General features: G+C 42.5%; 1 protein-coding gene across 1 annotated transcript in view; it reads right to left on the bottom strand.

Moving 5' to 3' along the window:
- Positions 1 to 15,137, bottom strand: part of LOC134665188 (protein unc-79 homolog) — an 83,210-nt gene that overhangs the window by 37,050 nt on the left and 31,023 nt on the right. The window contains exons 6-21 of the mRNA XM_063522095.1: positions 14,191 to 14,376; positions 13,416 to 13,575; positions 12,729 to 12,801; positions 12,544 to 12,626; positions 11,060 to 11,191; positions 10,095 to 10,220; positions 9,217 to 9,338; positions 6,658 to 6,847; positions 6,070 to 6,169; positions 5,575 to 5,869; positions 5,352 to 5,531; positions 5,130 to 5,275; positions 4,165 to 4,267; positions 3,478 to 3,608; positions 2,834 to 2,939; positions 2,543 to 2,658 (exon numbers count right to left, since the gene is read on the bottom strand). Coding sequence (XP_063378165.1) covers positions 2,543 to 2,658; positions 2,834 to 2,939; positions 3,478 to 3,608; positions 4,165 to 4,267; positions 5,130 to 5,275; positions 5,352 to 5,531; positions 5,575 to 5,869; positions 6,070 to 6,169; positions 6,658 to 6,847; positions 9,217 to 9,338; positions 10,095 to 10,220; positions 11,060 to 11,191; positions 12,544 to 12,626; positions 12,729 to 12,801; positions 13,416 to 13,575; positions 14,191 to 14,376 — 2,249 coding nt within the window. The remainder of the gene's footprint in view (positions 1 to 2,542; positions 2,659 to 2,833; positions 2,940 to 3,477; positions 3,609 to 4,164; positions 4,268 to 5,129; positions 5,276 to 5,351; positions 5,532 to 5,574; positions 5,870 to 6,069; positions 6,170 to 6,657; positions 6,848 to 9,216; positions 9,339 to 10,094; positions 10,221 to 11,059; positions 11,192 to 12,543; positions 12,627 to 12,728; positions 12,802 to 13,415; positions 13,576 to 14,190; positions 14,377 to 15,137) is intronic.

Raw genomic sequence — 15,137 nt, 5'->3', positions numbered from 1 at the left:
AATAAAAAGGCGGCAGGGGCTTATTTCTGTCAAAATATATATGTAAGAACGTTGCTTTTGTAAAATATTTCTATGATATTTATATTTCTTGCACCATTTTTGAGAAAAGCACTATATATGACTCGGCTGGAAGGCTACTTGCTGGCTTCGGATTCAATTAAACGGACTCCCAAGGTCGTCCGTTTAAAACGAATCCTCAGCCTGCAAGTAGCTACTTCCGAGCCTCGACAATAATGTACTATTACAGTGGTGCCCAAACATTTAGGGTCGGTTGCACCAAACCGACTGTCACCGTTAAAGCGTTCGCTAAATTTTATTGTATGGGAAATTTATGCTGCGTGGCCCTTAAGGCCGAGCCACACCGGCTTGCGTGTGCGTGACGTGCGCGTGTGCGTGCGCTAAAATGTTGGAGCCGCACACGCACACGTCACGCAAGCGGTGTGCCATCTCTCATAAGGATCTGTATACTACAACGCCGCACGTGCACGTCACGCACACGCAGCCTATGTGCACAGGCCATTAATCTCTCGAATGCTGGAACGTGGGCCCGAGCAGTAAGTATTTAATTCTAATTAATCCTCAATACCTACCAACGTGTATCCGTATTCCGGCATATGAATGGTTAAAACAAGTCGGATCTAGTATCTCCAGCATTATTACATACTTCAAATAATAAGTCCAAATAAAAAATGTAGAAATTGGAAGAGCATGTTATGTTCGAATTTAAACTATCGTGAGACATATGTGTGACTAAAAACACATGAGTGAAGTGAAACCATAAAATTAGCTTAATGTTAGCATTTGTGTGTTGCACCCGGTAAAAACCGCAAGTGTCTAAGCGCCGTTGTCTAATTTTCAAAGTTTGTTTCAGGGGGCTATATCAGAATATACTTTACGCAAAAAACTGCCTACGCCTCGGCTAGTCTGTGGCCATGAGTAAGCCCATTCATGATAAAAAAAAACCGGCCAAGTGCGAGTCGGACTCGCGTTCCAAAGGTTCCGTATATTACACAATTTTTAACAATGTATTTTTTATGCGAAACGTGAGAGAAATCCCTTTAAAATATCCGTAGGGGTCGGATCAAAAACTGTAATTAAGTCCGACTCACGCTTGACTATATATTTCTAATAGGTTTTCCTGTCATCTATATATATAAATGTAGTATATTTTTATTTCTTATATTTGTAGTATATGTATTTTATTTTATTTTTATTATTTGTTTTATTTTCGCACCACCCGTTAACTTGAATTTGTTTCGCCTTCTCACTATCTGAAGGTTGTCTGGAAGAGATCGCTGTTTAGCGATAAGTCCGCCTGTTGTTACCTACATATTTGTACCTGTTCATACTTTTGTACCATTTCTTTTGTAGTGTGCAATAAAGCATTTTATTATTATTATTTGTATGTCTTTTCCATATCTCGGGACCATGGGGTCCCGGACCTTTGGGAGGCGTACGTGGGGCCGAAGCCAACAGCGCAGAGGCCCTTTAAGACACTTTAATCTAAAAGCAAGGGATACACGTGGCGGATACTATCCCCGAACGCACAATGTGATACATCAAGAGATGGTCCCCGCCAGGTGCAAAGACTATTGCAGTGCAGCACTTTTGTGCTGCGATGGGAACTAAGGTCATGGGCTATAGATTTGAAAGTTGGATGGACTGGATAATGGGCTATGGGAGAGACTAGCGGACACCTGCCGTGACAATCAGTCTCAAAATTGTATAAGACAGGTGGTGACTCGCCAACTCATTGAGTGGGCCCCGCAATGGCCGCACGCACAGTGCGACAACAGGGCAACACTTTGGAGCGGCTGTGAGGTTGTCGAGAGGTGAGTCTGCGGTAGCCAGATCCCGGTAATCCGTTCAAGGGCCGCCGGCGTTATGACATTTTACACTTCCAACCTGGAGCATAGGTCCCGCTCTTGCGACTCCACTCTGGCCGGCCGGTGAAGGCAAGCACAGAGGCGAGGGCCAGATGACAGGGCCCTCTGGAATAGGGGTCCGCGGTGTCGCCACTCACCGTCAGCTCGCCACAAGCTGCCCCCGCGGGGTTATTATTATTATTATTATATAGACCTATTCTATGTATTTTTTTCAAAATTTTAGACCTAGTAGTTTCGGAGATAAAGGGGGGGGAATGGTAATTTTTTGCCTATTTTCTTGAATAACTTCTAAACTGTTTTACAGATTTGAAACTACTGTTCTAAACTGTTTATTCGAAAATAATAAAAAATATATTTGAGATCCTTACAATAAGCTCTTTCATTTGATATGTAACATTATATAGTTTAAAATTATTTTTTTTCATTTACCCCCGAAAAGTGGCCTCCATGTTTAAAATTCATTTGTTTACGTTACATGTCCGTATTTGGGTCACAAAGTTACATATGTGTACCAAATTTCAACTTGGTTGGTCCAGTAGTTCCGTAGAAAATCGGCTGTGACAGACGGACAGACAGACAGACGCACGAGTGATCCTATAAGGGTTCCGTTTTTTCCTTTTGAGGTACGGAACCCTAAAAAACAAAACTGTACGTACCGTGGGCTGCGGCTTGGGCTTGTCCGGGACCAGAGCCCGAACCAGCTGGACGGCAAGCTGGTGCCACAACGCTGCCGCCTCGCAATACGAACACGCTCCCTCGGACAGGCAACGAGCTATGGAACAAGGTTTATGTGTAGGTATTTGATAAATATCCTCCTCCGAAAATTCCAAAAGTATTACTACTACATTCTATTATGATTTTTATCAAAATAAATGACGTAAGAAACACACTTTGCCTGTCACTTTATCTTTGTTTAATTATGTACATTTGCTAGCGGAAAAACTTACCATGTTCTATGGTATTGCTCTGACTGGACTTCAACATCAAACGCAGCAACTTTGTAGCTTCGCTGCTCACATTTTGTATGTTGATACGACGTTGCTGGAGCTCCATCTATAAAAAAAAAACATTTTAAATAAATAAAAAACCGACCACATGCGAATCGGACTCGCGCACGAAGGGTTCCGTACCATTACGTAAAAAAATCATGTTTGTTGTATGGGAGCCCCACTTAAATATTTATTTTATTGTTTTTAGTATTTGTTGTTATAGCGGCAACAGAAATACATCATCTGTGGAAATTTCAACTGCTTAGCTATCACGGTTCATGAGATACATCCTGGTGACAGACAGACGGACAGCGAAGTCTTAGTTAACGCTCCGTAGCGAACGAAACGCAACTGTCTCTGTCGCACTAATACGGAAGTGTGATAGAGAGAGATAACTACGCCATAGCGTGAACGATTGGCATCTTGTCTACGCACCCTGGCCCTTTCAAACGCTAAAAACGGCATTTTACACACTGCATGGTAAAATGGAACAGAAAAACTTGAAACAATATCTGTAAAATCAGTATTAATTCATGCAAAGGAGACGATTTTTAAGAGTGGGTAATTTGCTTAAGTTTTAGTTTGAAAGGAATGATGTATACCTGTTTCAGCAAAATGTCCAGCATGAGTATGCAGCAAGTGAGATTCTGCGGCCGCAGCGAGTCTTCCTTCTCTTTCGTGTCCTTCTCGTTCATCTCCGGACACTCTGGGTCCTCCTTACTCTTGCTACCGGCTAGAAAATAATGGTTAACATCAATAACATAGCCTGAACATAATTTAGGACAGTTACGCACGTAAATACAAAAATCGGACTCAAACAACGGGCAATCGAATATATAATAATATAAATTTCTTAATTTAATAACAATACTTCCGTGAGACACAGACATATTAAATATATTAAGAACGGGTCACTCACGTATTTTAAGTAAGTCAAAAAACACTCGACATCACCGTCAACACAAGCTTCTGATGACACTCCTCGGTACGGAGTGAAACATGTCGAGCGTTTTTCGATTTACAATACGTGAGTGACCCGCTCTTAATTAATACAATTAATATAACTACTCTGAATATAACAAAAAATCGCTTATTCTTACACTTTTGAAGTCCTTTTTGACACATTCAACATGTGATGTAAATGCTGACCATAAATGCTGGCCATTTATGCGAACCTCATTCATACTGACGAACCGCTTTCGCATTTCGTTTCATTAAAAAGTAACTGATTTGACTGGCCAGTCCGATCTCGATGCATTGTATATCGAAGGCCAATACTGTACACGTACCCATCGGAGGCTTGAAGATCTTTTCAGGGAGATTGATGACGCAGTGACTGAACAAGTCGAATAGCTGCGACAATGGGATCTTCACCTCCAGCAGCGAGATGGTCTGGGAAGAAACCACAATTAACACAGCGATGAACTATCCGCCATTGCATTATCATTACAGAGTTATTATTGGCTTTAGTTACATGAGACCCAACTTAAGGAGCATTCCACGAAATTGTCTACCGTTGTCCCGTACAAACGCGAAGTTTCTGAAGATTTAAAGGTATAAGAGTTTCCTTTTCTATGACAAATGGTCAAAAATATGCACAGAAAAATAATCGCCTGCTTTAAACGCAGAGAAAAAAGTCGCAACACAGGAAATAAAAAGCGTTTGTACGGGACAGCCCGTGGAATGCTCCTTAACTACTTTAACGAGAGTTATGCTGATACTGCTAACGCGTCACGAATGTTTAAAATACCACGTTTAGAACGAACTAGAGTCAGACCAACAGAAGTCTGCAACGATTTTGATAGCACACGCAGTGCAAGTGTTATTTTAAACGTCAGACTTCTATGAAATAATGACGTATAAATTTAATAACACTGTCTTGCACTGCGTGTGCTATCAAAATCGTTGCAGACTTGTCTTGGTCTAACTCTAATGGCTCCTCCACACGATGGGCCAGCTCCGGCCGCTCCAAGGGCTGGCTGCGTAGCCATGCGGTAGAATGAGATCGCAATATCACTTGCTCCCTCTAACGCATAAATGCGTCCCTTGGAGTGGCCGGCGTTGGCCCATCGTGTAGAGGAGCCATAACATTTTGACATGTTGTTTACCTGAAACCACTCCAACACGGGGAGGACGGTCTCGGGCGCGGGCGTGTCACTCACGCGCAGCACAGCGAAGTTATACAGGTTCCGCTCGTCCAAGCCGAGCATAGCGCCATCTGGCTCAAGGATCTTGGCAACGGGAACTTTTGTACCTGAAACCACTCCAACACGGGAAGGACGGTCTCGGGCGCGGGCGTGTCACTGACGCGCAGCACAGCGAAGTTGTACAGGTTGCGCTCGTCCAAGCCGAGCATAGCGCCATCTGGCTCAAGGATCTTGGCAACGGGAACTTTTGTACCTGAAACCACTCCAACACGGGAAGGACGGTCTCGGGCGCGGGCGTGTCACTCACGCGCAGCACAGCGAAGTTGTACAGGTTGCGCTCGTCCAAGCCGAGCATAGCGCCATCTGGCTCAAGGATCTTGGCAACGGGAACTTTTGTACCTGAAACCACTCCAACACGGGAAGGACGGTCTCGGGCGCGGGCGTGTCACTGACGCGCAGCACAGCGAAGTTGTACAGGTTGCGCTCGTCCAAGCCGAGCATAGCGCCATCTGGCTCAAGGATCTTGGCAACGGGAACTTTTGTACCTGAAACCACTCCAACACGGGAAGGACGGTCTCGGGCGCGGGCGTGTCACTGACGCGCAGCACAGCGAAGTTGTACAGGTTGCGCTCGTCCAAGCCGAGCATAGCGCCATCTGGCTCAAGGATCTTGGCAACGGGAACTTTTGTACCTGAAACCACTCCAACACGGGAAGGACGGTCTCGGGCGCGGGCGTGTCACTCACGCGCAGCACAGCGAAGTTGTACAGGTTGCGCTCGTCCAAGCCGAGCATAGCGCCATCTGGCTCAAGGATCTTGGCAACGGGAACTTTTAACTCGATCAGCTCCTGAAATAAAAGTGAAATTTAAGTCTACTCACTAGAGCGAATTTAGACTTTATTGGAACATTCAAAGGCAACAAAATTTGTAATTTCATCTTTATCTTATTTGAGTACAATTTACAACCAAAAGAGTGGGCCCTAGTTTCTGAAAACTTAATACTTAATTAGGGACGGTTTGTAATTTGTAAGTTAAACGTTTGTATTACCTTTTCAGGCACGTCGGAGCAAATGGCTTCCATCCACGCGGGCATGATGTAATCCCATATAGACTGCGTGATGATGCCATACGGAATCAAGCAGTAGAGCCTGCAATCAACAACATAAATCGATTTTTACAAATGTTATCTTTTAGAGTCATACTTCTGATCAGTTCAGAAGAATATTGGTATCGAGGGGGCTATGAAAACAATCAGTAAGACGAAAACCTTTTTTTATTGCAGTCAAATATGACCCGAAATTTTTATGAGATAGCAAAACTGCTAAGATTCACTACTTAGGTTCTAGAGGTTAGGTTTTAGATTAAATTCGATTGGGTTCTAGATGTTCTGTACATCATCGTTTTAGCCTTCAGTCGCCCACTGCTGGGCATAGGCCTCTCTTCGTTTACGCCACTTATCCCGGTCCTTGGCAAGTCTTATCGAAAAGTGCCCCGCGAATTTTCGAACGCCATCCACCCAGCGAGCCAACGGACGACTGGCGCTTCTTTCATCCGAAAGCGGCCACCAATCCGTCAACATTTTGTTCCACCTGCCATCACTCTGCCTGGCAACATGTTCTGTATACTAACAACCAACCTGTTAAGTCCATCTTTCAGGTGGTGTGTCTTGGTGGCCAAGTTGTCCCAGTGTCCGGCCTGCCGCATGTAGTGCGGCGGGTGCGGCAGTAGACACGCCACGAGTACTGCGCGGTGGGAAGCCGCGATGTCTCGCAGCCAGGGGCAGACGTGCTCGTTCTTTAGTTTTTCTACCAAGTTCGCTAGCTCCCCTGTAGAATAGTCACATAGATTATGTTGGAAATATACATTTTTATTCAAAATTAACACAAGAATAAAAGTAGACTAACAGTAACAGACTAGCTTCATTTTTCATTCGCAAATTATAGCTACTAAAGTACATAATTCAACCTGAGAATGATGATCATTTCTGCAACACGTAAAACGACAGATTACGTGTTGCAGAAATGAGACCAACAGACCTATAAGTGCAATTTTTTTTTACATAAGTTATTATAAATTTGTAGCTTTTATCCTGTCTATGATAATCCACTCAGCTTTTAAAAGCGTTGCGGTAAAATTTTAAGGTCTAATTTACGCGATATTTTGACTCGCCGTCCGAAATATGAGACATAGTGGATAAGTTTGGTATATTTGTTTAACAAAGTTTGTAAATGTGTGTGTTACCTGCAGAGTTCGGACAATTTATCGCAAAAATAAATATTGTATGGAACATGTTACAATTTTTTTTACAATTTTGAACTGCGGTGTTTGAGTCATCATCATCATCATCATCATCCCAGCCATAAGACGTCCACTGCTGAACATAGGCCTCCCCCTTGTTATGGGGGGTGAATGCCATAATCGCCACGCTTGGCAGGCGGGTTGGCGATCGCAGTCGAGTACACCGAATTTGAGGGACGCTGCTGCCCGTCCACCGGTGGTCTTGGACGTAGTTTAAGGACATACCCGGGTCACGTAGTTTAAGGATATACCCGGGTGTTTGAGTATAATCTGAAAATTTTATAAATGTGTACATAATATAAGTTAAATAAATCTTGTCCTATTTTAATCTTCGAGCAACACGGAAGGGAGGCGGCATTCGCACTAATTCCCCTCTGCCGAGGTACAAGATTAGCGCGTCAATCTAATCTAGCGCGGGTAATAAAACTAGTTGTACTAAGTCATCGAGACCTATACTGGCGAACTAAATTTGTTTGTCCGGCTCAGGGGTGAAAGAACTCTCGCGTGATCAAGCCGTGTGGCGAACTGCAGTGCCTCTGATGTACGAAGGTGCGGTGAAATGCAAAATTTCGACAAAATAAGCTTTAGTAAGAACAAAAAACCGGCCACCGCGCATGAAGGTTTCCGTACCATTACGCAAAAAACGACAAAAAAAATGACGTTTGTTGAATGGGAGCCCCACTTAAATATTGATTTTACTTCGTTTTTAGTATTTGTTGTTATAGCGGCAATAGAAATACATCATCTGTGAAAATTTCAACTTTCTATCACGGTTCTCGAGCCTGGACAGGGTGACAGAGAGACGGACAACGGAGTCTTAGTAATACGGTCCCGTTTTTATCCTTTGAGTAAGGAACCCTAAAAAGCAACGTTTTCATTTCTATTGAGATACTAAATTTCATATATCGCTCCTTGAGAAACATAACGTCATTATCCAAAAAATGGGGTTTTTGAGTTAATAACGCCATCTAGCTCGTATGATCGTAACGCACGCAATACGAAGACACCTATCGCCCTAGCTCTATTAGAACCGCCAGAGGGCGCTAATGTCGTTATGGCGAATAGAGGGAATAGGTGCCCGTCTCATAGGAACAATGTCATTAAAGGGAAGTAAATTGTATTTTTTTGCTTAGTGACGGTTTTCTATGAGATTCAATGGTAAGTACGTCAATTTACATAAGAAATAGTGTATCTATACGTACTATGTCACTTTAAACTTATAATATGGTATCAAAATCAAAACTCAATTTAAAGCAATAATCAAATTTACAAAATGAAAGTGTTACATTTCACATGTAATATTTTTTTTACATATCATACGTTTAATTACATTTAAATACAATTATTATATTTTAGTCTCAAGTAATTGTTGGATTTATCGATTTTGCTCGCTCAGTACAAATTGCGGATCGGTCGAGCGACAAATCCGACTTCTCATCTCTCAGAATACAATGACATACTTCAACGAAAATGTGTTAGTGTGCGTGTACACTAGTCACTCGTCCGTACACAAAAAGAGATCGAGGTTTGCAAGATTTGTCTTTGACGTGTGTCATTTTCTATGTATTTGTGTCGTCATTACAGAGGGCCTACCGCGAACCACGTTCGACGTGTTGCCTCCCTGTGACACTTACGTATGAATTTACAAGTGCCATAGAGAGGCAACACGTCGAACGTGGTTCGCGGTAGGGCCTTTGATTGGATTTTGTATGTAAGTGTGTGAGAAGTGCGACTGTGTGCACTTTCCCCCCGCGAAAAATGGCAGAATGATTTGTACGGTGAGATATCGCTTGGGCCCCTCCCTTCCGACGTGTCGGAAGCCGGTGTTGCTCGAAGATTTTAATAGATACAAATGATTTTTGATGGTTTTGCGATGATTTGTCCGATCACTGGTTACCTGTATAAGAGAAGGAGGTGACGTGGAACCAGTGGAAGAGCACGGAGAGCAGGCGGCCCAGGATCTCGTCCGGCGTGTCGGGGTTGGGCGTGCACAACCCCACCATCAACCACACGCCATACCTACACACAACAGTGTCATTGGTTACTGCCTCTTCAGTACACCTTATAAAACAAAGTCCGCCGCCGAGCATGCCTGTTTGTGTGTTTGTTCGCTATAAACTCAAAAACTACTGAACGGATTTTCATGCGGTTTTCACCAATACAGTGATTCTTGAGGAAGGTTTAGGTGTATAATTTGTTAACCCGTGCGAAGCCCGGGCGGGTCGCTAGTATTAAGATAAGATTTCTTTATTGTCAAAGCTGTGGTTGGTATTCCTACAACACACATCTTAATCCAGAGCAGAGGGCCTACCGCCAACCACGTTGGACGTGTTACCTCTCTGTCGCCCTTGTAAATTCGTACGCAAGTGTGACACGGAGGCAACACGTCGAACGTGTTTCGCGGTAGGCCCTCCTAGATGGCTTGTCAATTGTCACTGAAATATGTCAAGTAGAACTAAGTACTGTCTAACGGATTTCCGTCAATAAATATATTCAGTGAAGTGAAGAGAAAATGTAGAAATTGTGTATTTGAAGTATTTGAACCTGTGATATAGTTACGGACGTATTCCTACCGCATAAAATAACAAAATTCCGCAACGTGCACAGTACCTATAATTATGCACGACAGTTAAGCTTAGGAGGTTAATTAAATTGAGAAATTTATTCAGAATGTTTTGGGCTAGTATCGTTATATTTAGGGTGCACAATTGCACATTGTTAAAAATCGCAAAATAAGGGACAGGCATCAACATCACTGAATAAAGAATCACTCACCTGCCGAGTAACTGGCGATCCTCGATCGATATAGGGTCGGGTAAGTCGACGCTAAGCGGCGGCTTCAGCTGATCCGATGAGCTGTCTGGATCCTCCATGTTTATCGGCTTTGCTTCTTTGAGTAGGCTGCCAAACAAGGTAATCATTCACTCACTCGAATAGTAGAAAAAGTTCTGACAAACAAACTCTACAAAACTCAGTTGAATAATTCCAACATCGTGAGGAAACCGGACTAATCCAAATAGGGCCTAGTTTACCCTCTGGGTTCAGATGGCAGTCCCTTTTGTAAAAACTACTTAGTACCTACGGGATTAGTTATCAAGCGGATCCCAGGCTCCCATGAGCCGTGGTAAAAAAAGCCGGGACAACGCGAGGAAGATGATGACTAGAGATGCAACGGATAGTTGGTTGGCCGGATACCGGATACCGGATATTCAGCCTGACCATCAGCCGAATATCCGGTATCCGGCCGCAGGATATTCTGCCAGCGGAACTATACCAATACCTAGGTACATTTCGGTTTTTCAAGTGCGCATTCTGCAGGTTTGACCTGTTTCCTAGTGAACGTTCGCGCCAACTCATTTCTAGGTTCGAAATGAGTGCGCGTGCAAGTCAATGGATTTATTAAATTGTTTTAAAATAATAAACAAGTACGATTATGACCGTGTCTGTTTCTTAAATCCAATTTGTTTACTCCGAAATCAAGCAAGGTTACTATCCGGTATCCGGCCGGATAGTAAGTTACTATCCGGTATCCGGCCGGATAGTAAAATAATGGCCGGATAGGCCGGATACCGGATAGTAACCGTATATCCGGTGCATCGCTAATGATGACTCAGTTGAATAAATTCGACGAATAAAATATTGATGGTACTTAGCTCTTCCCGTAATACAGACGCTATGTGAGTATATTACAGTACAAGTTGTGTATTAACCTGGACAGGCTGCAAATATGTGTAGTGTACCTGATGATGGCCTCCACAAGGTTGGTCTGCATGTCAGAGTCCATGTGCCAAGCGGGTGGAAGTCGAGTGTGAACGACATGGTCTCCTCCGCGACGACTGTTGTGGCGGTTGCCGTGGCATTGCTGGCAGTACCTGTAGAATAAATGCAAATGCAGTTTAAGTTAAACTGTAATGTGTGTACTAGGCCTTACACACGTGCATAGCTTAGTATATTATTATTATTATATGTAAATGCACAGGCAGCTTAAAGCTGATACGTGCACATCAATGTCCACTTGTGTTTTGTAGTCTACGAAAGTGTTCATCGAGTTTGTTTTTAAAAGAGTTTATCGAAGGTACACTGATCACTGACTCGGGTAAACCGTTCCACACTTTCACTACGCGGTTAGACAGGAAGTGTCGTCTGGGGTTGCTACTACTCTGCGTCCGTGTCAGTTTCAGAGAGTGTCCTCTCAGTCTGTCATTTATGTTGCGAGTAAAAATATCGCTTAACCCGGGTACGTTGTAGTGTCCTGTGAGTATTTTATACGTTTCTATCAGGTCACCGCGTTGCCTTCGCTGCTCCAAGGTTGTCAGGCCCAATTCCTTTAGTCTATCTTCATATGGTTGGTTACGAAGAGACGGTACCAATTTTGTGGCTCTTCTTTGGACTTTTTCAATAAGAATTATATCTTTTTTAAAATATGGATTCCAAATTTGGAAGGCATATTCCAGTAAGGGTCTTACATATGTCTTATATAGCTTAATAAAGAGATTCTTGTCTATGTAACGAAAAGCTTTCCTGATCATGTATAAAACCGAATTTGCCTTTTTGGTAAACCCTAAAATATGTTCCTCCCATTTAAGATTGTTAGTTACAACTACACCAAGATCGCGCTGGGAAGCAACACTCTGTAAACTTTTGGAGCCAATATTATATGTGTGCTTAGGGTTATTTTTGCCAATATGAAGTACAGTGCACTTGTCTGCGTTGAGGGTTATAAGCCAATCTTTCGTCCATTGTAGAATGCGGTCTAAGTCCTGCTGTATGATGTTCTGACTGATAAGCGGGTTTCCCATAATCTTTGTGTCGTCAGCGAATAAATACATGCCCGAGTGTACAACTTGCTTAAGGTCCGTTAAGAATATTCCAAACAGCATTGGTCCGAGCACAGAACCCTGTGGAACTCCACTGTAGACGTCGTACGGATCCGAAAGGATATAATGGCTTGTACTTGTTACTTAAGACAGAATAAACCTATATTCAGTACGATCGAGTTCACCTTTAACGCCCCACCTCACCTGCGATCCTGGCAGGGTCGCCATGTACGGTGGGACGTAGAGACAAACAACTGCTTGCTATGATATTGGTATAATGCGCGTCAAATGATACATGTGTAGCCTTATATACTCTAACACTGTGTGTGGGTGAGTCACACACTACAAAACATGGCTAATAGTAAGAGTTAACTTAGGTGACTTGGCTTTAAAATGAGTAAAATTACCTTATTGGGTGCATTCCATTGTAATTGGCACATTCGTTAGAAAAACAAATGGAGTAGGCCGATTTATCAGTAGAGCGGCAGTTCTGAAAATCAAAAATTATTTAGAAATACTTCAACGAAAAACTTGCAAGAGACATGCTAATTTATAAGATACCTCTCAATAAATCGCTAAGAATATTACTTACCTTGTTTTCACAAACCATGGAGACTTGTTGCTGGGGATGTAAAATATCCAAGAAATTTTGATTGGGATGCTCCCTGTAAAGTAATTAAATAATTAGTACTAGTAAGCTGAGCTCATGACATTTTCGATAACTTTAAACTACCTAACTTTTGTATCTCATAACCTGTATCGGAGCGGCGGCGGAATTTCGTTGGTAAATGTGATGCCTGGTGCAATCAGCTAGGCAAACCTTGGCTATATTGGCGGCATTGTTGCTTCGGGCATATGTCAAATTGGTACAGCACTATAGTCTATATCTTTAAGTATTTCAATAAAAGTAAACAAACAATTTGTAAATTTTCGGGTAGTCACAACATTTATTGGCTAACCGACCAATTACAAAACAGCCTGGATCAGTCACTAAACGATCTGACTTTAACCTACATTATTTGATCGTGTAATGTTTTCGTCTACCCTCAACTGGCTAAGGGTAGATTTTGTTTACTTTTATTTAAATACCTAAAGATTTACCCCCTTATTCATAAACGCACCACAAACCTCAATTAGCTAATAACCGTTTGTCCTTATCTGCCATTTTGACTTATGTATTTGTTAGAAAGGGATAAAACATAATTTAACTAAATCAGGCCCGTAAAGTTTTATGAATAAGGGGGACAGAGTGTAAGTTATCTTTGCACATTCAACAAACCTGTGTATCTCATTGGCGCACTCGATGCAGAGATACAGTGGCGGGGGGCTGTCGCTGGCAAAGGTGACGCTGATGCAGTGGTCCAGGCAAACTTTAGCCGCCTCCGCGGTGCCGTTGCTTGGGCACATGTCGCGCTGACACGCGAATGGGACCAGATCATCTGAAAAGAAAAACGTTTAACTTCAAATCATGCCATAAAATTGGCGGTAAAGTTATTATATCGACAAAAGGGTAGGGCATGTATTTCAAATAAATTATTTTACACCATGCATGAAATAAAGCACTAGATAATTATTAGAAAAACACAGATCGGTGTTATTTTTAAACACAATTTCTATTTAATAAATCGGATAGAAATATAAAAACCGGATAAGTGCGAGTCGGACTCGCCCACCGAGGGTTCCGTACTTTTGAGTATTTGTTGTTATAGCGGCATCGGCAACAGAAATACATCATCTGTGAAAATTTCTGTCTATATCACGGTTCGTGAGATACAGCCTGGTGACGGACGGACGGACGGACGGACGGACGGACGGACGGATGGACAGCGGAGTCTTAGTAATAGGGTCCCGTTTTACCCTTTGTGTACGGAACCCTAAAAAGTAGGTGAGTTGACCGTGACGTCACGATGTAATGTTTCATATAAAGTCCATATTAGCAAATCGTTTTGACAGTTCTAAAAAAGTAACTGATTTGATTAGTAGAAAAATACCCTATATGAAAAGCCTGTTTGCTTCTCCACGTTAGTGAAAAAGGCATTAAGAATGAAACTTACTAGAAAACTTGCAGAGCAGCCCCTTCCTGTCGAAGAGCTTGGCGTCGAACGGCGGCCAGTAGTAGAACAGAAGCTTGGCGGCCGAGACGCGAGCGCCCCACGTGCCGTACGCTATCACGCAGAGCACGTCCTTTACCACGGTGCTCTTTCGCGACATCAGGCATTCTAGTAGCTGGCAGTGATGTGCTGAAAACAATGGACTCAAAATAGTTATTTGTACAACAAGAGATCAAAGTTTGATATTTCTTCGAGTGCTTATTTTGAGGCCCGTGCAAGCGAAAGATTCTATAATAGATTCACGAGCGTAGCGAGTGAATCTAATTTAGAATCTTGAGCGTAGTAAGGGATTCAAAAGCGCACGAGATGTAAATAACTTTGATCTCGTGTAGTACACAAAATTTTTCACCCTAAGCAGTGAGAACATACCTAGAGGGACAGAGATAATAGAACCCAAGTATATCGAACTTGTATTAGACCCCGCATGTTGAAATGACATTTGACTATAAAGGTCACTTGAATGTCATTTTGTCTCACTCAGTGAGCTAAATCGCATATTTTGCTCACTGAGTGAAAGACACTCGGTGAGCAATATGCGATATTGCTCACTGAGTGAGACAAAATGACTCAGTGAGCAAAATCACATTTTGCTCACTGTTTTTAAGAAGCAAAGTACCCTTGTTCGAGCTGCTGAGGTGAAAAAAAAAATTTACTAACTCAAAGTTCCAATATTTTATCGCTACTTCTTCTCATAACATTTTTCTACATGAGATACAGGGTTTTCCTAGCTCAGGTAGAAGTCAAGTATTGAAAAACGTACTTTATAACATACTCTTAACCTAATGTTAGATGTATTACTATGTTTATCTAAATAAAGATTTGTTATTATTAAGTAAGTTGACGTGAGGTGAGTCTATGTATATCGAAAATTAAGTGTGTGGCAATAACTT

The sequence above is a fragment of the Cydia fagiglandana genome, chromosome 1, assembly GCF_963556715.1.
Source record: "Cydia fagiglandana chromosome 1, ilCydFagi1.1, whole genome shotgun sequence".
NCBI classification, from domain to species: Eukaryota; Metazoa; Arthropoda; class Insecta; order Lepidoptera; family Tortricidae; genus Cydia; species Cydia fagiglandana.
This window is presented reverse-complemented; position numbering and strand designations above follow the sequence as displayed.